The sequence below is a fragment of the Crinia signifera genome, chromosome 1, assembly GCF_055691185.1.
Source record: "Crinia signifera chromosome 1, ASM5569118v1, whole genome shotgun sequence".
Taxonomy (NCBI): Eukaryota; Metazoa; Chordata; class Amphibia; order Anura; family Myobatrachidae; genus Crinia; species Crinia signifera.
This window is the reverse complement of record NC_139217.1, coordinates 400,534,669-400,557,432: the sequence shown is the minus strand read 5'-3', so window position 1 is coordinate 400,557,432 and position 22,764 is coordinate 400,534,669. Positions and strand designations below refer to the sequence as shown.

General features: G+C 47.0%; 3 protein-coding genes and 1 pseudogene across 5 annotated transcripts in view; 1 reads left to right on the top strand and 3 right to left on the bottom strand.

Annotated features, from left to right (window-relative positions):
• The window catches only part of STARD4 (StAR related lipid transfer domain containing 4), a 32,907-nt gene extending 17,324 nt beyond the window's left edge, over positions 1-15,583 (bottom strand). The window contains exon 1 of the mRNA XM_083151673.1: positions 15,445-15,583. The gene's annotated coding sequence lies outside the window, so the exon portion shown is untranslated. The remainder of the gene's footprint in view (positions 1-15,444) is intronic.
• Positions 515-6,340, bottom strand: LOC146015605 (uncharacterized). 2 transcript variants are annotated; one of them, XM_083151671.1, is made up of 3 exons: positions 5,773-6,340; positions 4,289-5,665; positions 515-3,578 (listed from the first exon to the last, which is right to left on the bottom strand). In XM_083151671.1, the coding sequence occupies exons 2-3, from the start codon at positions 4,778-4,780 to the stop codon at positions 2,928-2,930; spliced, it is 1,143 nt and encodes a 380-aa protein (XP_083007797.1). In that variant the 5' UTR covers positions 4,781-5,665; positions 5,773-6,340; the 3' UTR covers positions 515-2,927. The 2 variants fall into 2 exon arrangements, with proteins under 2 accessions (XP_083007797.1, XP_083007796.1); XM_083151670.1 differs by having other exon boundaries at positions 4,289-6,340.
• Positions 7,449-13,274, bottom strand: LOC146015579 (uncharacterized). Of its 2 annotated transcripts, XM_083151669.1 has the most exons (3): positions 12,707-13,274; positions 11,223-12,599; positions 7,449-10,512 (listed from the first exon to the last, which is right to left on the bottom strand). In XM_083151669.1, exons 2-3 carry the CDS (start codon positions 11,712-11,714, stop codon positions 9,862-9,864), a joined length of 1,143 nt encoding a protein of 380 aa, XP_083007795.1. In that variant the 5' UTR covers positions 11,715-12,599; positions 12,707-13,274; the 3' UTR covers positions 7,449-9,861. The 2 variants fall into 2 exon arrangements, with proteins under 2 accessions (XP_083007795.1, XP_083007794.1); XM_083151668.1 differs by having other exon boundaries at positions 11,223-13,274.
• Positions 15,584-20,790: 5,207 nt separating the features above from the next.
• On the top strand, positions 20,791-20,931 carry LOC146045267 (U2 spliceosomal RNA; annotated as a pseudogene).
• The last annotated feature ends 1,833 nt before the right edge of the window (positions 20,932-22,764 follow it).

The following is a 22,764-nucleotide window of genomic DNA, read 5'->3' as shown; positions in this document are numbered from 1 at the left end:
TACACTAATTTGGAGTTCATGACATGAAATCTATAATTGACACCAACAAACTTGTGTCTACATTTTGTCTATGTCGGCCCTGCACAGCGACCTAATTAATTTAGATCCGTTCAACCCATAACCTGTCCATCTCCCTTGGTACCTGGATGGTAGGTCTACAATGTCAAGGTCGACAGTCAATAGGTCGACACCATATGGGCAACAAGGTCAAAAGTTAGACAAAAGCAAAATCTTGGCAGGGCAATGGTCGACACATGATACTGTTGGCATGACTTTTTGGCAATTTTTTTTTTACTTTTTCATACAACTGTACACCATCTACAGACTACATGGACTCTGATTGGGAGTCGTTAAGTGGCCACAAAGAATGGAGAGGGAAGTGAGTTATGGGAGGGGATGTAGTACAATAATTGGGGCGACACTGACATAAATAAATGTGAAAAACTAATGTAAACCATTTCAGTGGTGTTGTCCTAGACATTGTTGACCTAAAGCTGGGTACACATATGTACAATTTCATTTTTCTTGCGACCGTTCGATCGACCGTATACACGTTCGGCCGTCCGAAACATACGACCGATCTGCGCGTACACATATGTACAATTTTACTGGCGACGTCCGATGTACTCCCGTCCAAACAATCGCAAGAAAAAGATTGTACCACCGTACACACTCTCCCGTTCTGGCTATTCGAACGATAAAAATGTACACAACATTATCATAATGGGCTGGATTAAAAGAGCATAGCAAAACGAGGCGTGATCACGGAACAAAGAATCGTTCGTGTAGTACAGTGAATAGAGCCGTGACTATTCATATCCATTGCTAGCTGTACTGGATATACGTACGTACGTTCGTCTATCGGTGCATTTGGGCCTTTTTAATCATGAGCTTGAGGAGAAGGAAGGCTCGTGCGTGCATTTTGGCTGCTATGGCCATCAGATTGCGGGCTATTAAAAAAAGAAAAAGGACCAAGAATCGGAGCTGCTGGACCAGAGACTGGCTTCTGAGGAGAGACACCTTCTCCCACATGCCATTGCTACAGGAGATACGGGAGAACAATCCTGATGATTTCAGGAATTATCTCCGTATGGATGACGCTACCTTCATGGAGCTGCTGACACTGGTTACCCCTTTAATAGAGAGAGAGGACACCTATTTCAGGAGGCCTATTTCTGCAGAGCAGAGACTGGTGGCAACGCTGCGTTATCTGGCAACAGGCAGGACCCTTGCCGACCTGAGATTCACAACCGCAATATCATCTCAAGCGCTGGGGTTGATAATACCAGACACCTGTGATGCCATCGTCCAAGTTCTACAGGAGAAATACATGAAGGTAAATATAGAAATTACATACATGTCCCCCATATGTATAGCTGTGCACATACCTGTACCCTATATGTATATCATTACAATGCCTGTTAATGTAATCTTTACACCAGTGGGTGGGGGGTCATTTTGATAAGGCGGGTAATAGCTTTGAGGCTGCAATGGGGGAGGGCTGATGTGTCTAAAATCAACCCAACAGATTAATAATACGCATATACTTTTATATTGCAGTTTCCATCGACCAAGGAGGAGTGGCAAAATATTGCACGTGATTTCCGTGATCTTTGGAATTTCCCTAATTGTGGTGGAGCTATCGATGGCAAACACGTCAGAATCATGCCCCCTGCAAAGAGTGGCTCTTTTTATTATAACTATAAGGGGTTCTTCAGCATTGTTCTAATGGCCATCGCTAATGCTCGATACGAGTTTGTATTTGTGGACATTGGGAAAAATGGTAGAGTTTCAGATGGAGGAGCCCTGGAGTATACCTTTTTCCACGACCAACTGAAAAAAAATCTACTGAATCTGCCAGAGCGGACTGAAAATGAGCACGGTTTGAACTTTGTTTTTGTGGCGGATGAGGCCTTTGCATTGCACCCTAATGTCCTTAAACCCTACCCACAAAGGGCACTGAACAGGGAACGGCGCATTTTTAACTATCGCCTGTCACGTGCCAGGCGAGTGGTTGAAAATGCGTTTGGGATTCTGAGTAATAAATTCAGAATTTTTCACAGTGCCATCAATCTGCGCCTAGATAAGATTGACAAAGTGGTGCAGGCCTGCTGTGTGCTGCACAACTACATGCGCAGAAAAGCGGTGCACACACAACAACTGGGGGCTACAGTGGACGACAGCCAAGTTGTTGACGAGCCTATTGGTCTGACAGCTTTGGCAAATAATTTAAACACCAGAAATGCATCAACGCAAGCAAAGTTGTCAAGAGACGAGTACTTGGATTATTTCAATGGTGTTGGGGCTGTGGAGTGGCAGAATGACATGATTGCTTAAAAATGTACGTTTTTGTCATTGTAAATATATTGTTTTTTGGTGTGTACTAATCAATATTTTGCCAATAAAATTTGTATACTCACAGTTCCGCACAAGTTGTCCTCTGCGTCTTATTGCAGCAAGGAGGGGGAGGTGGAGGCCGAATCACGGCAAGTGAGTGGTAGTACTCAGGTGCCAGGCATTCCTGGAGGGCACAATGCCACGGCACCTGGAGTGCAGACTGTACCCAGTACTGGTGTTTATGTACTAGCAAGTAGTTGCTCCACCACACCTATTTCTATGCCAATTTCTCCTGGTACTTTTGTACAGTCTCCAGGAGCAATACATGAAGGTAAATATTGAAACAACATGCATGTACCCCATATGTATATCTGTGCCCTATAGTCACCCTGCATGGTAAATGATATTTTCACACGGACACCAACTAGATTACAGAATTTTTAATTTTTGTATAAATTATTAACTTATAAACTTATAAAAAATATAACATAAATAACAAGGAAATAAATAATAAAGAAATACTTAAACATAAAAATATTTAAACTATATTATTAAAACAAAAATGCAATTAAATCAACTATATAAAATATTTACATCTGGTGGTAAACTTGGCCCACCCCATAATCCCCTGTATCCATCGGTGGTTGGGAGGGAGATGGAGTTTGGAAGGGGCCACCAGGTGGACCTGGTGGGAGCGTATTAGCCGCCGTTGCCGGTTGGTGCTGCCTTTGCCCAGTTGGTGGCTGTAAATGGTGATACTGGGGATATTGCACCGGGTGAAATACAGCTTGTTGGGGTATAGGAGCTGGGCTGATGGGTTGAAATTCAACCCTAGGCAGAGGGGTCTCATCGGTGAGACGTGTGTGCCGGGTCAGAGTCCCCACACGGGCCCGGTACAGCGTCTCATAAAATATGCGCTCTACCTCCACCCTTGTAGCCGGGTCCAACTTTCGCAAATTGTCCGCTAATACGCTCCCCACCCGGTCCGCATCATCCTCATCCATGCTCATCAATCTGTTGGCAGACTCCAGGATCTTGGTGGTTGCCACGTCCGCAGCATCTGGAGTCTGCCTCGGCCTTTTGCGCCCTCTTCTTGATGGTGCTTCTGCTGCACTTTGAGCGCTTGATGGAGGTTCACCGCTGGTCGTGGCGGTTGGTGTGGGGGTGGAGCAGAGGGTCGGTGAAGGCAGCTGTGATGCCACCTCCAGCGATGCCGAAGACTCCTCCTCAAATAGCGATGGCTGTAACAAAACAAGATGATGTATCACTATAGATTTTTAAGACTTCCATATATTTTTATATCTACGCAGAAGAACGCAGCCCACACACCACCATGTTGCTGCCATGGATGAAAGTGAGCTAGTTGAAGAGGCGTTATGATTGGCATCTCTGGAAACTAATTATTTAGATACCAGACATAACAAATACTAATTTAAACACCAGAAATGCATCTATGCGTGCTAAATTAACCAGGTATGAATACATGCAGTATTTTATTGGTGTTGGCGCTGTGGATTGGCAGAATGATATTATTTCGTTAATTTTACACCACAAAAAAATATTACAATAATCCGCGCCAGAAAGACTACAACAGTGTAGATACCAGGGATTACCAATGGCAACCAAAACTTCCAAATACAAAAAATGTGGGAAATGCACTTGCGATGTCTGAATATTGATCACTGTCTTCCCAGGCGGATAAGAGTATAGCTCCACCACTGAGAAGAACCAGAATTAGGGCCACAGAGAAGGTCAAATTGACGATGTAGAACCAAAAGGGTGGGGTATCGCCCCCTGCAACTGACCTCTCTGTTGTGCCCAACAGAGAGGTCAGTTGCAGGGGGCGATACCCCCCCCTTTTAATTTTACATGTTCACAATTTTTATACTGTACTTGCTGTTATATTTATCTTGTGTGCAAAAAATTTTTCAAAAAAAATCCGTCTACTTACTGTGCCGCAAATGGTGTCATCTGAAACCTCTTGGGTGCACGCGGAGGTGGAGGGTGCAGGCTGGTTCCTTGAAGTGTTGCCGACCGAATCCCTGGGCAGCTCCTGGTCCACCGTGAAGGCCAGCAGGTCATAGTACCACAGCCTGGGCACATACACTTGGTCTGCCCCTGCCCCAGACCGCTTTGAGGACTCAACCTTATTTAATTCCTTTTTAAATACGGTCCTCATATTAGCAATGCGAGTCCGGACCCACTCCACATTTGCTATGGGGTAGTATGTCTGGCTCACCCTCACCAGCTCCTCCAGAGCAGATAGCCTCTTCTGCCTATTCGAATGGTCTCTGGATTTGGTGTTCCATAAACAATTCTGATCCCTGTAGGCCTCAATGAAATCCTTCATAAATTCGACATTTTTTTCTGCCATGGTTGAATTTCTGTGCCAAAAAATAAAATAAAAAGGCATATTATTTTCTTGATACAAAAAGCACACCATAAACCATTTAATGTACAGGTGTTCAGTCTGTGGGCCACTAGATATACTGTAGCTATAGTACAGGAGTTGAAAGTCTGTGGAACATAGGATACACGGTCACTACAAGCCCCAGCATACCCCTGGCCCACAGATTGAAGTCCCTGTCATAGAAAACTACACATTTTGTTTTAATACTCACCGAAATAAATGTCGATACAGTCCGGAAAATTCGCTGCGCTGCTCCGATCAATCCAACAGCAACGACGGAATATTCTTTCGTGCAGAACGTGGCTTGAAACACAGTGATTGGATGAGCACAGGAATCTCCGCCCCACTCACGTGCTTCGCGTCACACAGACACGGGACATCGAGGAGCCATGTCGGAGGGTCTGGCGCCACCGCATATGGGGGAGGCCAGTACAGAACCTTTGATTTCCAAATCAGTGATAACCACAGATAAAGAAATCGCTGACAGACAGGACAACAAGGAGAAAAAAGTGACGCGCGCATCCGCCATGTCATCTGCAGAGGTGGAACTGATGGTCAAAATGCTGGATAGAAGGGACTACGATTGTTCGAGAAAAACATACCCCAAGACAAATTACAGAAAAGAAATTATTATGCAGCGTGTATGCAAGGAGATAAAGGAGAAGTTTGGGAAAAGAAGGTCCAAATACCAGCTCCAAAAACGGTGGTCGGACCTGAAGCACAAGGAGCAGGCCAAGCTGAAGAAAATTCGTGGAATTATTAAAAGAAGTGAGTCCAATGCCCTAGGTGGCTTTATTAATATACTGTCATGATCCATTACATTTTGAGTGTTTTGCTGACATGTTGCTTGTTTTTATTTACTCAGAGGAAATCCAATCCAGGAGAAGGCATGAGGAAGGCAGAGACAGGGCCTCCAACCTAAAAATAAAGAAGGAGAGTACAACAGGTAAGGTTTTGTACCAGCACACCAACAGAACAACACATGTTTTATACACACAACAAGGGGTAGTAATATGTCACTTTACCTTGTCACTATAGATGATATCCAGGCTGCGCAGCCGATGGAAGGGACCACAGAGGGCCACCAAGTGATTGCGATCACCAGCAGTGTAGATGGTGAGTGTATACTGCAAATCATCTTTATGGGATAGTGACGTATCATTTGTGGAAAGGTAAACATTTCTTTATCTGTACTTATTATAGATATCATCGAGATTTCAGATGTCAGTGCAGAGGGGGAGAAGAACACACCATCACCTGACACGTCCAGCGACGAAAGCACAATGCAAGAAAACATGACACAAGTCCATAAATGTCTACAAGAACTAAGCGGGAAAGTCCATACCGTAGCCCAAAAAATTACGAAAATCCAAAAAGGCGTAGCAGTAGTACACTCTTTATATGAAAAAATTTATAACGGTTTGCATTATAAAGTCAAAAAATAGTTTGTGTACTTTATTTTACTTGGTTCTCCTTCTTGTTTATTTGGAGGCCAGCAGCATGCACCTTAAAATGGTGCATGTCATGGCAAGCAGTCCCACGGCAGCAATGCATCACATGTGAGCAGGCCGGGATGTTCCCATGTGATGCGTTGCTGCCGTGGGACCGCTTGCCACTACATACACCACCATGTTCAAATGTGTTTTCATGTTTTTTGGGTGGGTGGGCTTTCCTGCTAAACCTTCACACGTGGCACTTATGTCATGGCAAGCAGTCCCACGGCAGCAATGCATCACATGTGAGCAGGCCGGGATGTTCCCATGTGATGCGTTGCTGCCGTGGGACCGCTTGCCACTACATACACCACCATGTTCAAATGTGTTTTCATGTTTTTTTGGGTGGGTGGGCTTTCCTGCTAAACCTTCACACGTGGCACTTATGTCATGGCAAGCAGTCCCACGGCAGCAATGCATCACATGTGAGCAGGCCGGGATGTTCCCATGTGATGCGTTGCTGCCGTGGGACCGCTTGCCACTACATACACCACCATGTTCAAATGTGTTTTCATGTTTTTTGGGTGGGTGGGCTTTCCTGCTAAACCTTCACACGTGGCACTTATGTCATGGCAAGCAGTCCCACGGCAGCAATGCATCACATGTGAGCAGGCCGGGATGTTCCCATGTGATGCGTTGCTGCCGTGGGACCGCTTCCCACTACATACACCACCATGTTCAAATGTGGTTTTATGTTTTTTGGGTGGGTGGGTGTCCGTTCCTGCTACACCTTCACGCAAGCACCTGTATGTGATACTCTGTTCAGGTCCGACCACCCAAATAAACAATGTGTTCACAGTAATTTTTGTCAGTATTTCTTAATAAATGTTAAGTGTTTATGCAGAACAATGAACATCACATATCTATCTATCTATCTATCTATCTATCTATCTCTATCTATCTATCTTCTATAACTTCTAGAATGCACACACAACGATTATTTATTTCAAAACGAATGCACACACAACGAATATTCTTTAACAGCATGGGGCGGAAAGTACGGGGGAGAAGACTTCCTGTTGTTTACTTGCTGCGCTGATGGAGGGATGACGCAGCTAGTCAACACCCACATGGGCGTGCTGCGTTTGGGAGGAATGATCGCAGGAACGGGCTGCATATCGATCGAACGTGCGTACACATGTCACTTTTCTTTCGATATGGAGCCGTCCTGTCGGAAGAATATTAAAGCTGGGTACACATATGTACAATTTCATTTTTCTTGCGACCGTTCGATCGACCGTATACACGTTCGGCCGTCCGAAACATACGACCGATCTGCGCGTACACATATGTACAATTTTACTGGCGACGTCCGATGTACTCCCGTCCAAACAATCGCAAGAAAAAGATTGTACCACCGTACACACTCTCCCGTTCTGGCTATTCGAACGATAAAAATGTACACAACATTATCATAATGGGCTGGATTAAAAGAGCATAGCAAAACGAGGCGTGATCACGGAACAAAGAATCGTTCGTGTAGTACAGTGAATAGAGCCGTGACTATTCATATCCATTGCTAGCTGTACTGGATATACGTACGTACGTTCGTCTATCGGTGCATTTGGGCCTTTTTAATCATGAGCTTGAGGAGAAGGAAGGCTCGTGCGTGCATTTTGGCTGCTATGGCCATCAGATTGCGGGCTATTAAAAAAAGAAAAAGGACCAAGAATCGGAGCTGCTGGACCAGAGACTGGCTTCTGAGGAGAGACACCTTCTCCCACATGCCATTGCTACAGGAGATACGGGAGAACAATCCTGATGATTTCAGGAATTATCTCCGTATGGATGACGCTACCTTCATGGAGCTGCTGACACTGGTTACCCCTTTAATAGAGAGAGAGGACACCTATTTCAGGAGGCCTATTTCTGCAGAGCAGAGACTGGTGGCAACGCTGCGTTATCTGGCAACAGGCAGGACCCTTGCCGACCTGAGATTCACAACCGCAATATCATCTCAAGCGCTGGGGTTGATAATACCAGACACCTGTGATGCCATCGTCCAAGTTCTACAGGAGAAATACATGAAGGTAAATATAGAAATTACATACATGTCCCCCATATGTATAGCTGTGCACATACCTGTACCCTATATGTATATCATTACAATGCCTGTTAATGTAATCTTTACACCAGTGGGTGGGGGGTCATTTTGATAAGGCGGGTAATAGCTTTGAGGCTGCAATGGGGGAGGGCTGATGTGTCTAAAATCAACCCAACAGATTAATAATACGCATATACTTTTATATTGCAGTTTCCATCGACCAAGGAGGAGTGGCAAAATATTGCACGTGATTTCCGTGATCTTTGGAATTTCCCTAATTGTGGTGGAGCTATCGATGGCAAACACGTCAGAATCATGCCCCCTGCAAAGAGTGGCTCTTTTTATTATAACTATAAGGGGTTCTTCAGCATTGTTCTAATGGCCATCGCTAATGCTCGATACGAGTTTGTATTTGTGGACATTGGGAAAAATGGTAGAGTTTCAGATGGAGGAGCCCTGGAGTATACCTTTTTCCACGACCAACTGAAAAAAAATCTACTGAATCTGCCAGAGCGGACTGAAAATGAGCACGGTTTGAACTTTGTTTTTGTGGCGGATGAGGCCTTTGCATTGCACCCTAATGTCCTTAAACCCTACCCACAAAGGGCACTGAACAGGGAACGGCGCATTTTTAACTATCGCCTGTCACGTGCCAGGCGAGTGGTTGAAAATGCGTTTGGGATTCTGAGTAATAAATTCAGAATTTTTCACAGTGCCATCAATCTGCGCCTAGATAAGATTGACAAAGTGGTGCAGGCCTGCTGTGTGCTGCACAACTACATGCGCAGAAAAGCGGTGCACACACAACAACTGGGGGCTACAGTGGACGACAGCCAAGTTGTTGACGAGCCTATTGGTCTGACAGCTTTGGCAAATAATTTAAACACCAGAAATGCATCAACGCAAGCAAAGTTGTCAAGAGACGAGTACTTGGATTATTTCAATGGTGTTGGGGCTGTGGAGTGGCAGAATGACATGATTGCTTAAAAATGTACGTTTTTGTCATTGTAAATATATTGTTTTTTGGTGTGTACTAATCAATATTTTGCCAATAAAATTTGTATACTCACAGTTCCGCACAAGTTGTCCTCTGCGTCTTATTGCAGCAAGGAGGGGGAGGTGGAGGCCGAATCACGGCAAGTGAGTGGTAGTACTCAGGTGCCAGGCATTCCTGGAGGGCACAATGCCACGGCACCTGGAGTGCAGACTGTACCCAGTACTGGTGTTTATGTACTAGCAAGTAGTTGCTCCACCACACCTATTTCTATGCCAATTTCTCCTGGTACTTTTGTACAGTCTCCAGGAGCAATACATGAAGGTAAATATTGAAACAACATGCATGTACCCCATATGTATATCTGTGCCCTATAGTCACCCTGCATGGTAAATGATATTTTCACACGGACACCAACTAGATTACAGAATTTTTAATTTTTGTATAAATTATTAACTTATAAACTTATAAAAAATATAACATAAATAACAAGGAAATAAATAATAAAGAAATACTTAAACATAAAAATATTTAAACTATATTATTAAAACAAAAATGCAATTAAATCAACTATATAAAATATTTACATCTGGTGGTAAACTTGGCCCACCCCATAATCCCCTGTATCCATCGGTGGTTGGGAGGGAGATGGAGTTTGGAAGGGGCCACCAGGTGGACCTGGTGGGAGCGTATTAGCCGCCGTTGCCGGTTGGTGCTGCCTTTGCCCAGTTGGTGGCTGTAAATGGTGATACTGGGGATATTGCACCGGGTGAAATACAGCTTGTTGGGGTATAGGAGCTGGGCTGATGGGTTGAAATTCAACCCTAGGCAGAGGGGTCTCATCGGTGAGACGTGTGTGCCGGGTCAGAGTCCCCACACGGGCCCGGTACAGCGTCTCATAAAATATGCGCTCTACCTCCACCCTTGTAGCCGGGTCCAACTTTCGCAAATTGTCCGCTAATACGCTCCCCACCCGGTCCGCATCATCCTCATCCATGCTCATCAATCTGTTGGCAGACTCCAGGATCTTGGTGGTTGCCACGTCCGCAGCATCTGGAGTCTGCCTCGGCCTTTTGCGCCCTCTTCTTGATGGTGCTTCTGCTGCACTTTGAGCGCTTGATGGAGGTTCACCGCTGGTCGTGGCGGTTGGTGTGGGGGTGGAGCAGAGGGTCGGTGAAGGCAGCTGTGATGCCACCTCCAGCGATGCCGAAGACTCCTCCTCAAATAGCGATGGCTGTAACAAAACAAGATGATGTATCACTATAGATTTTTAAGACTTCCATATATTTTTATATCTACGCAGAAGAACGCAGCCCACACACCACCATGTTGCTGCCATGGATGAAAGTGAGCTAGTTGAAGAGGCGTTATGATTGGCATCTCTGGAAACTAATTATTTAGATACCAGACATAACAAATACTAATTTAAACACCAGAAATGCATCTATGCGTGCTAAATTAACCAGGTATGAATACATGCAGTATTTTATTGGTGTTGGCGCTGTGGATTGGCAGAATGATATTATTTCGTTAATTTTACACCACAAAAAAATATTACAATAATCCGCGCCAGAAAGACTACAACAGTGTAGATACCAGGGATTACCAATGGCAACCAAAACTTCCAAATACAAAAAATGTGGGAAATGCACTTGCGATGTCTGAATATTGATCACTGTCTTCCCAGGCGGATAAGAGTATAGCTCCACCACTGAGAAGAACCAGAATTAGGGCCACAGAGAAGGTCAAATTAACGATGTAGAACCAAAAGGGTGGGGTATCGCCCCCTGCAACTGACCTCTCTGTTGTGCCCAACAGAGAGGTCAGTTGCAGGGGGCGATACCCCCCCCTTTTAATTTTACATGTTCACAATTTTTATACTGTACTTGCTGTTATATTTATCTTGTGTGCAAAAAATTTTTCAAAAAAAATCCGTCTACTTACTGTGCCGCAAATGGTGTCATCTGAAACCTCTTGGGTGCACGCGGAGGTGGAGGGTGCAGGCTGGTTCCTTGAAGTGTTGCCGACCGAATCCCTGGGCAGCTCCTGGTCCACCGTGAAGGCCAGCAGGTCATAGTACCACAGCCTGGGCACATACACTTGGTCTGCCCCTGCCCCAGACCGCTTTGAGGACTCAACCTTATTTAATTCCTTTTTAAATACGGTCCTCATATTAGCAATGCGAGTCCGGACCCACTCCACATTTGCTATGGGGTAGTATGTCTGGCTCACCCTCACCAGCTCCTCCAGAGCAGATAGCCTCTTCTGCCTATTCGAATGGTCTCTGGATTTGGTGTTCCATAAACAATTCTGATCCCTGTAGGCCTCAATGAAATCCTTCATAAATTCGACATTTTTTTCTGCCATGGTTGAATTTCTGTGCCAAAAAATAAAATAAAAAGGCATATTATTTTCTTGATACAAAAAGCACACCATAAACCATTTAATGTACAGGTGTTCAGTCTGTGGGCCACTAGATATACTGTAGCTATAGTACAGGAGTTGAAAGTCTGTGGAACATAGGATACACGGTCACTACAAGCCCCAGCATACCCCTGGCCCACAGATTGAAGTCCCTGTCATAGAAAACTACACATTTTGTTTTAATACTCACCGAAATAAATGTCGATACAGTCCGGAAAATTCGCTGCGCTGCTCCGATCAATCCAACAGCAACGACGGAATATTCTTTCGTGCAGAACGTGGCTTGAAACACAGTGATTGGATGAGCACAGGAATCTCCGCCCCACTCACGTGCTTCGCGTCACACAGACACGGGACATCGAGGAGCCATGTCGGAGGGTCTGGCGCCACCGCATATGGGGGAGGCCAGTACAGAACCTTTGATTTCCAAATCAGTGATAACCACAGATAAAGAAATCGCTGACAGACAGGACAACAAGGAGAAAAAAGTGACGCGCGCATCCGCCATGTCATCTGCAGAGGTGGAACTGATGGTCAAAATGCTGGATAGAAGGGACTACGATTGTTCGAGAAAAACATACCCCAAGACAAATTACAGAAAAGAAATTATTATGCAGCGTGTATGCAAGGAGATAAAGGAGAAGTTTGGGAAAAGAAGGTCCAAATACCAGCTCCAAAAACGGTGGTCGGACCTGAAGCACAAGGAGCAGGCCAAGCTGAAGAAAATTCGTGGAATTATTAAAAGAAGTGAGTCCAATGCCCTAGGTGGCTTTATTAATATACTGTCATGATCCATTACATTTTGAGTGTTTTGCTGACATGTTGCTTGTTTTTATTTACTCAGAGGAAATCCAATCCAGGAGAAGGCATGAGGAAGGCAGAGACAGGGCCTCCAACCTAAAAATAAAGAAGGAGAGTACAACAGGTAAGGTTTTGTACCAGCACACCAACAGAACAACACATGTTTTATACACACAACAAGGGGTAGTAATATGTCACTTTACCTTGTCACTATAGATGATATCCAGGCTGCGCAGCCGATGGAAGGGACCACAGAGGGCCACCAAGTGATTGCGATCACCAGCAGTGTAGATGGTGAGTGTATACTGCAAATCATCTTTATGGGATAGTGACGTATCATTTGTGGAAAGGTAAACATTTCTTTATCTGTACTTATTATAGATATCATCGAGATTTCAGATGTCAGTGCAGAGGGGGAGAAGAACACACCATCACCTGACACGTCCAGCGACGAAAGCACAATGCAAGAAAACATGACACAAGTCCATAAATGTCTACAAGAACTAAGCGGGAAAGTCCATACCGTAGCCCAAAAAATTACGAAAATCCAAAAAGGCGTAGCAGTAGTACACTCTTTATATGAAAAAATTTATAACGGTTTGCATTATAAAGTCAAAAAATAGTTTGTGTACTTTATTTTACTTGGTTCTCCTTCTTGTTTATTTGGAGGCCAGCAGCATGCACCTTAAAATGGTGCATGTCATGGCAAGCAGTCCCACGGCAGCAATGCATCACATGTGAGCAGGCCGGGATGTTCCCATGTGATGCGTTGCTGCCGTGGGACCGCTTGCCACTACATACACCACCATGTTCAAATGTGTTTTCATGTTTTTTGGGTGGGTGGGCTTTCCTGCTAAACCTTCACACGTGGCACTTATGTCATGGCAAGCAGTCCCACGGCAGCAATGCATCACATGTGAGCAGGCCGGGATGTTCCCATGTGATGCGTTGCTGCCGTGGGACCGCTTGCCACTACATACACCACCATGTTCAAATGTGTTTTCATGTTTTTTTGGGTGGGTGGGCTTTCCTGCTAAACCTTCACACGTGGCACTTATGTCATGGCAAGCAGTCCCACGGCAGCAATGCATCACATGTGAGCAGGCCGGGATGTTCCCATGTGATGCGTTGCTGCCGTGGGACCGCTTGCCACTACATACACCACCATGTTCAAATGTGTTTTCATGTTTTTTGGGTGGGTGGGCTTTCCTGCTAAACCTTCACACGTGGCACTTATGTCATGGCAAGCAGTCCCACGGCAGCAATGCATCACATGTGAGCAGGCCGGGATGTTCCCATGTGATGCGTTGCTGCCGTGGGACCGCTTCCCACTACATACACCACCATGTTCAAATGTGGTTTTATGTTTTTTGGGTGGGTGGGTGTCCGTTCCTGCTACACCTTCACGCAAGCACCTGTATGTGATACTCTGTTCAGGTCCGACCACCCAAATAAACAATGTGTTCACAGTAATTTTTGTCAGTATTTCTTAATAAATGTTAAGTGTTTATGCAGAACAATGAACATCACATATCTATCTATCTATCTATCTATCTATCTATCTATCTATCTATCTCTATCTATCTATCTTCTATAACTTCTAGAATGCACACACAACGATTATTTATTTCAAAACGAATGCACACACAACGAATATTCTTTAACAGCATGGGGCGGAAAGTACGGGGGAGAAGACTTCCTGTTGTTTACTTGCTGCGCTGATGGAGGGATGACGCAGCTAGTCAACACCCACATGGGCGTGCTGCGTTTGGGAGGAATGATCGCAGGAACGGGCTGCATATCGATCGAACGTGCGTACACATGTCACTTTTCTTTCGATATGGAGCCGTCCTGTCGGAAGAATATTAAGCAGCAAAGAACCTGCGACCGACCGACCGTGGACGGCCAAAAGCGTTTTTGGCCGTTTATCGATCGCAACGAAGGGATCGGGACAGCGTACACATATATACAATCGAACGGCCGTTCGTCCGCAGATCGGAAGAACGGCCCGACGATTGTACATATGTGTACCCAGCTTTAGCAGCAAAGAACCTGCGACCGACCGACCGTGGACGGCCAAAAGCGTTTTTGGCCGTTTATCGATCGCAACGAAGGGATCGGGACAGCGTACACATATATACAATCGAACGGCCGTTCGTCCGCAGATCGGAAGAACGGCCCGACGATTGTACATATGTGTACCCAGCTTAATACACCACACCCAGCTCCCTTGTAAGTTCTGTCATCCTTACCTTATGTTTCATTCATTGTTTGTCACTTGTTTGTATCATTATATGTTTGTCAATTGTTTGTATCATTATACCCTGAATGTACAGTGCTGTGTGACACTAGTTTGATGATTTATAAATAACAGATAATTATTATAATAACACTTAGCAGTATATCTTGCCTTAGAAAACATGCCAGCAAACCTGTCATATAACACCATGTCATCTCACTGCCAAAATGTATCTGTGAAAGATGGCCAGTAGTGCACTGACACTGCCAAGGATCACACAGACCATATACATCCGGTATTTCCCACTGTAGACTTAAAAATGAAGGAAGTAATGGTTCCAGGCTGGTGTAACTGCTTTACCTATAAGTCATGTAACAGGTTGGCTGCAGCAGAGCACAGATCACACTGGTGTCATTTGCTGTATTTATACCAGGTACGGCTACCTGTCCTCTATCTAAAGACACCCCATCCTACAAAGAAACCAGACCATCATGCACAAAGCGCAGCAGAAAACTATGATTCTGAAAACCCTGAATTACCAGCTGTGGTGGAACTACATGTCCCAGCATTCCACCAGCAAACCTAGTATCATACGCCGGGACATTAGAGATGAAGGACAGCACATCAGCAACCTAGCTGTAGCATAAAACCCAGATACAATGGAGAAGAAGACAGAAGGTTGTCCCCAGCAGCAGCACATACCGAGTCCTGGCTGTGCCGCGTCCTCACCGGGCGGCCGGGTCACAGCTGTACAGTGACAGTGACTCAGTAGTAGTCGTACTAGTACTGAGCCGCCAGCTGGGTATCGCCAGTTCCACTACCACCAATGGCAGCGCTCGCTCATTCATAGGCGTTAGAGGTGTCTCCAAAGCTAGCCAATCAGAAAGGTCGCCATTAGCCCCGCCCCCTGTCTGACAGCCGGAAGGATGCGGTGTCGGCGGCACTGGCAGATATGTAATTGTGAGTTTTGTGACAGTGAGGCGAGCTCAGGCGCGCCAGCCAGCTGGTGCCATAGTGACCGCTGAAGACTCACTCATATTGCCGCATTATTTATAAGGAGGAATAATAATTACAGCAGTCATTGCCCTGGTGTTAGAGCTGTGCGTCCACAAACCTCGCGCTGGGCTGGGCATCTGTGTTGGCATTCATTGCCTTGTGTATACTGTGCCCTGTGTACACATGGAAGCCATAGCTCTCCTTTACACAGAAAATATGTGAGCCACACTGAGAAAGTGTCAGAAGAACAGAATGGGCAAGCTCTCTCTGGGGCCATGTGAAATACTTCAAGATAGGGACTAAGTAAAAACCGGATCAGGGCAAGACTCTGGCCCTTATTCTGGTTGGTGCGGTAATGTCCGCGTGCGGTCGGTCTGCCAATGTTTTGTGTCTGCGCATGTGCAGAGGCGTCTCTGCGCATGTGCGAACGGGACGCACGTCCAAATTCCGCATGAAATGTGTACACTACGAACAGGGGGTGGAGAGGGGCGTGAAGGGCTGTTTGGGCTCATTACCATATGTTTACACCCCGCGTTTCATGGGCGTTCCCATGCAAACGCTGGGCGTACGTATGGTAATGCGGTCGTGACGCACGTGTAGGGGGCGGACATATAACATTGCCGGATGTCAGCTGCCCGCCCAGATCCCTGCTTTTGCACGGAGAAATGCCCGTGTGTTCTGAGGTTGCGGGAGCTGCCTGACCACTCGGTCCTGCATTCGATAGTCTGCGACCATCGAATGATGGGGGAGGTATCCTGAGATGGAGGAGGTGTATTCATGAGAAATACACTTGCGGTCCGTTCGGACAGCTTCTTACCGCATTCGGACGGAGTGAGCGATCCGTACGGAAGGCGGGGTTTAGGACGCACGGTCCTGGCCGCATATTCGGCTCCGTCCGCACAGACCAGAATAAGGCCCTCTGGAACGCCGGACAGGACATCAAACTCTGAATACCTCCCGACCATCCCGCTTATCGTGGGAACGTCCCAGTTTTTTGGGACGTTACCGCGTCCCTCCTGCGGCCGACAGTGTCCCCCTGTGGTTTGTGAATAGACGCATGTGCACAGCGTCTATTCTTGCATTCGAGGGGGCTGGGGGTATAGCCAGCAGCTCATGCTCCCACAGCGGCAAAAAATGGGGGTGTGGCCTCTAGAACATAGCGGGTATATGCCACACACCCTTTCCGCTAACCACACCCAAAAAAAATCGGCGCACAAGCTGTTCCACCTCCAGGACGAAGAATATTGGGAGGTATGAACTCTGCATTCCGGAGCTTGTAGTGTCCGGTCCGGGGGTGTCCCGTCGGGGGGGGGGGGGGGGGGGGGGTCTTGTCCGGGGGGTCCCTGTGAAAGCTTTCACCAGGGACATGGGGAAGGGGAAATTACAGTCTCCCCGTGTGGTCCGGACTGTTCTGGTTTTTATTACACCAGAATTCTGCCCCTTCTCTCAATGGTGACAGGTGTCAGAGCAGCCCCACCAGAAGGAATATCCCCAGCAATGCACCCGCCCCCCCCCCCCCCCCCCTACCGGACACAACAAGCTCTAGAATGATGAATGGAGCCTGTCCTCTTATTCATTAAACTGCCAGTCCGGGGGGGTCTTTCTGGGGATTGCCTGTGACACCTGTCACCAGAGAGATGGGGCAGAATTCTGCCTCCCTGCATGGTCCAATGGTGTAATAAAAACCAGAACAGTCCGGAGATGGGGAAGAAGAGATTACCAGGGAGGTATGGTCTGGACCATTCTGTTTTTTACTAAAACCCGGGCCATACAGGGAGGCTGTAATCTCTCCCTCCCCGTCTCTCTGGTGACATCTGTCACAGGCACCCCCACCAGACTGGACATTCCCCGGACAGGCACCTCCTGGACTGAATACCACAAGCTCCGGAATGGCACAGTTTCATGAATGGAGCCTGTCCGGTGTGATGTTCAGGCCACTGGTCCATTTTTTTTTTACCCATTTCCACTAGCGTTTCACTTTCCCTCCTCTCTAGCCAGCAGTGCTGCTGCTGCAGAAGCTGTGTCACTTTTTATGTGCTCTGTTGCAGCAATGTATCAGAATTCCATAAAAAGTGGCCACATCACACTAGTGCAGTGGTTCCCAACCCTGCTCCTCAAGTACCCCCAACAGTGCACGTTTTCCAGGTCACATGGCAGGTGCACTCGTTATTCAGGCAGATTTGAAAAGATCCACAGGTGGAGCTAATTATCTCGCCTGTGGTTCTGTGTGGAGACCTGCAAAATGTGCACTGTTGGGGGTACTTGAGGACCACTTGGGAACCACTACACTAGTGGATGGCCACCTTAATGGTGTGTACACACGGGTACAATCTCCCTGCGATTCTGACTATATAGTCAGAATCACATCAGTATCGCACTCAGAACGCAAGGGTTTTAACCCTTGTGATCCCTATGCGCGCTCCCGTATCACACTGCAGAATGTATTGGCTGCCTTGACTATATAGTTCAGATCTGCACTATATAGTAAAAATTGTATGCCATCGCATGCATGCCGTGTGATGCGATCGCATCGGGGATCACATTGCACGGCACATCTCACCATGTGTACACACCATTAAACTGCAGCTAGTCAGTGAATGACCATCAGCATGCTGATTGGTGGATGCTGATTGGTGAATGGGTGCTCTTAAAGCTATGTACACACGGCAGCGATATGGGCTGATATCGCTGGCAATATGGTCGCTGGCGACCATATAGCCAGTGATGGGAGTGTGCCCCAGCTATAAATCGCCGGGTGTGCGCTCCCGTTTTCCTTCCCGTTATAATCGCTGGTCACAGGAGCTTGCTCCTGCGACCAGCTGATTCACTCGGGGGCTTCCGTCTTAATTTATGATTGCCATCACAGGTGTTGAAGCACCTTTCTGAGCCCTTAACCTGTTCAATAAAGGTGATGGCATCATACATTAAGAGGAAAGTCCAGGAACAGAGCTTTGTGTCCCTCCTGGAGAGGGTCATGTTGGGAGTTATGCTTAGGTTAGGTGTGCAGGCAAACAATTATAGTGTCTAAATTAGTGTAAATGAATACACAAAGCTGTGTTTCCTCCACCGGCGCTCAAACAGAAAGATATACTGCATGTCCCCAGGGCCGGTGCAAGGCACCGGAGCGCCCCAGGCGAGTCGGGGTGGGGGCGCCCCGGTGCCGGGGGGGGGGGGGTACCTGTCGTTCGGCGCTGTGTATTTAAATCTGGCGGCGGAGGCAGCGGGGGTCCCTGCAGTCCATTAAAAATCACGAGCGCTATCCGCCGGGATATGCGGAAGCGCTTCTAGTGTGAAAACACTGGCAGCACGCTGATTGGCTGAGATCAGCGTGCGCCGTGCTGCCAGAGTTTTCACACTAGAAGCGCTTCCGCATAGCCCGGCGGATAGCGCTCGTGATTTTTAATGGACTGCAGGGACCCCCGCTGCCTCCGCCGCCAGATTTAAATACACAGCGCCGTAGGACAGGTACCCGGGCGGCACAAAATGCCGCCCTCCAGTGGCCAGCGCCCTAGGCAAATGCCTAGATTTGCCTAGTGGTGGCGCCGGCCCTGCATGTCCCCTAACAATTATAGTGGTATGGAAGCCTCGTTTCACCATCTATATTGCAATACAAAATATAATGAATTATGGTGCTGGCCATACATTGTTAAAGACAACATATTCTGATTTCTGTACTTTTGAAATAAATGGCAAACTTTGCATGATGTAGTTAATTTCAACAAGCTTCCAATATAAGGAACTGTATAGTACAGTATACTACATTCACACTCCATTCATTTGCTGAGACTGTAAATTCAAGGTTAGATGTGTCAAGTCTTAATCAGCATATACAGTATGCCAGCCTTTGAACTGTAGTAAAAAAGAAAAACAGATGGTGACACCTGTCACTGCTAGCAATGAGAAGACTTTTACCTTTGCCTCATGCAGAGTCACATAATAAGCATCTCTCAAGGATACATGACCCCCATAGAGGGAGAATAGAATAGGTGGCTCACATAGCGAGCCACCGTGCCCGCAGCGTGGTGAGCACAGCGAGCCCGCAAGGGGCTTTTTTGCGCTCGCCATGCTGTCTGAGTACGGGCAGTTGGGATCCCGACGTCGGGCTAATGACTGTTGCGATCCCCATACCACACCTGGTCATACCAGCTTTTTTTTTATCAGCAATGACCTGGACGAAATCTGGAAGAAGGGCATGTATCCCCCGCCTGCCGTCTCATATGGTTATGGGGGAACACAGCATTATGAGGGAATACGATCTTAGGTATGGTCTAGTAAGCAAAGTGACAATTTTTGCAAACCACAATAAACTTAGTAGGGTCATAAAATCAGACCAGGATGTTGCTACCTCACTGAGGGTATTCATCACATTTGAGACTTGGGTAATGGAACATGGGATTTAACGTGGAGGAATGTAAGGTCATGCACATTGGGAACAGAAACCAATGCACTATGGCCCTTATTTGATCGCTGTACCAATTTGTTCTGAAAATGGGCAAAACCATGTGCACTGCAGGTGGGGCAGATGTAACATGAAGGTCAACATGACTGAAAGTCGACATACAGGGGGTTGGGATCATTTGGTTGACCACAACTAGGTTGACAAGCATTGGGTTGACACCACTAGGTTGACATGGGTAGCATTGGGTTGACACCACTAGGTCGACATGGATCTAGGTTGACATTCGTCTAGGTCGACATGACATTAGGTCAACACAAGCATTAGGTCAACATGGGCTAGGTCGACAGTCAAAAGGTCGGCATGGGGCCCGGCTCCCTGTGCCTGATCCCTCCGCCCAGCTCTGACAGGTCCCCCGTTAGCTGCAGTCTACCGCATGGCTCCGGGCAGCACATAAGATTTAGCAAATCTTATGTGCAGCCCGTCCAACCTCCCGACTCCGATGCGATGCGCACGGGCCGCGCATCGGGTCGGAGGGGATGTCTCCATATGCGATTTCGGACGATTTCACAGCCCGATTCATCCGAATCTGCCAAAATCGTGACCAAATCCCATAGTCTATGGGGGCCTTTAGTGAAGCAGGAATGTGTTGCTGTCTCGCTTCTCGGCCTTTTGGCTAAGATCAAGTGTAGTATCTGTTCTTATCAGTTGGGTCTGGAACGCCCCCTGGCAGAGAATAGAGAAAAGCTGTACCGTAGTATCCTGCCACTGAGCATGAGGTGAGTAATCCACCTCATGTTCTGGGCAAGGGCTAGGGAAAGCTGAGTATCGATGCCCTGCTAGGGAGGGAATACCATTCTTTTCACTGGTAGGGAGGGGAGAAGCATCGGGCTTTGAGATGGGGCTCTTGTTCAGGGGTCTTTGCCTCTGTGGGAGAGTCACTCGAAAAGCCCGGTCTAGTATCCACTCCCAGGAAGAAGGGAAAAGCTGGGACCGAGTAGATTGCTCTCTGGTCCGGGGGTAACATGTCGCCCCCGGCCAGGGAGACAGCGAAAAGCCCAGCCCAGTACTCAATCCCTGGGAGAGGTGAAACGTCGGGACTGAGTAGATGGTTTCTTCTTCCTCAGGTGGTCTATTTGGGCCTCTGCGGGGGAGACTCACAGGCCCACTGGCTGAGCGGAGAAACACTTGGTCGGACGCTGACTGGCTGGCTGCTTGGAGTCCGAGGCTGCACTGTGCCCCCGGGGAAACTCGGGGGTGCCGAACATGCACGGGTGATCCCAAAATCACCATGCACTAGCACTGCGCACTTTCCCTCTAGGTATGCGCTTCACGTCCTTACCTCGTCCTTTTGGATGGGGTAGGACAATTTTTCACACCCCCACCCTGGCCTTCTGGCTAGGGTCCTTTATTATTTATTTCTCTTCCCCCTCTCACGTTTGTCACTTTTCACGTTCCTTGTTTTTTTGTAGTTTTGTCACGTTTTTTTGGGTAGTGTGGTCGACCCTTTCGGGCCTTCCATTTCCCCAATGTGCCGAAGCTCTCGCCTTTTGGGGAGAGCTTCGGTCCCCCCGAGGACGACCCCGAGCCGCAAGGCGGAGGGAAGTCCACTGCGGGTCTCTCCAAACCATGGGGTGCGGAGGACCCACCGTCCTAACCCTTTCGGGGGTTGAGGAATGAGGGTCTCTCTAAGCTTCGGCGAAGAGGACCCACCATTCCCTATTTTCCCCTCTTCGGCCTTATGGTTGAGAGGGGTTAGGGGAAAAACGGGGCCCTGTCTCCTAGGAGACGGACCCATTCGATCGCACGGCCTCCTTTTTAGGCACAGCACTGGTGGTGGGGAGCACACCTCGGGCTCCTGAGTTTTTTTTTCAAACTCAGGAATGTGTGGCTGTCAGTTAGGCGATGATGTGCTGCTGTCAGTGAGGCGATGATGTGCTGCTGTTAGTGAGGCAGTGGTGTGCTGCTGTTAGTGAGGCAGTGGTGTGCTGCTGAATCAGGCCTTTTTCTCAATCTGGTAAACAGACTTCTCATATATATATATATATATATATATATATATATATATATATATATATATATATATATATATATAGATAGATAGATAGATAGATAGATAACTTGTAGATTAATTGGCTACCAACAAAATTAACTGGAGAATGTCTATGTGTGTGTGTGTAAATGTGGTACACTGGGGCAGGGATTGATGTGAATGTTCAAATATTCTCTGTAAAGCGCTGCGGAATATGTGTGCGCTATATAAATAACTGATTTTAATAATAACAATAGATAGATAGATAGATAGAAAAAAGAGAATAGAACAGCACAGAAGCACGAAGCTGCGAATGCAGGTGAACCCCTGAATCACCTTTTGCCTGATGCTGCCTAAAGAATACATGCTTGGGAGATCACGCATATCCAAAACTGATAACACTTATCACAAAAACCTTGAATACTTAACCCAGTCACTGATTACGTTTTGCACTTGTCACTTTCCAATGTGAATATCACAGATTGGTTTACAGTACCGATACAAATTCTACCATGTTTTCTTTAGACATCGCTCAGTCTGCAAATTCTAAACCCAGCAAATGGGGCTGAGTTAGCCCCATGGTATGCAGAGGCACTTT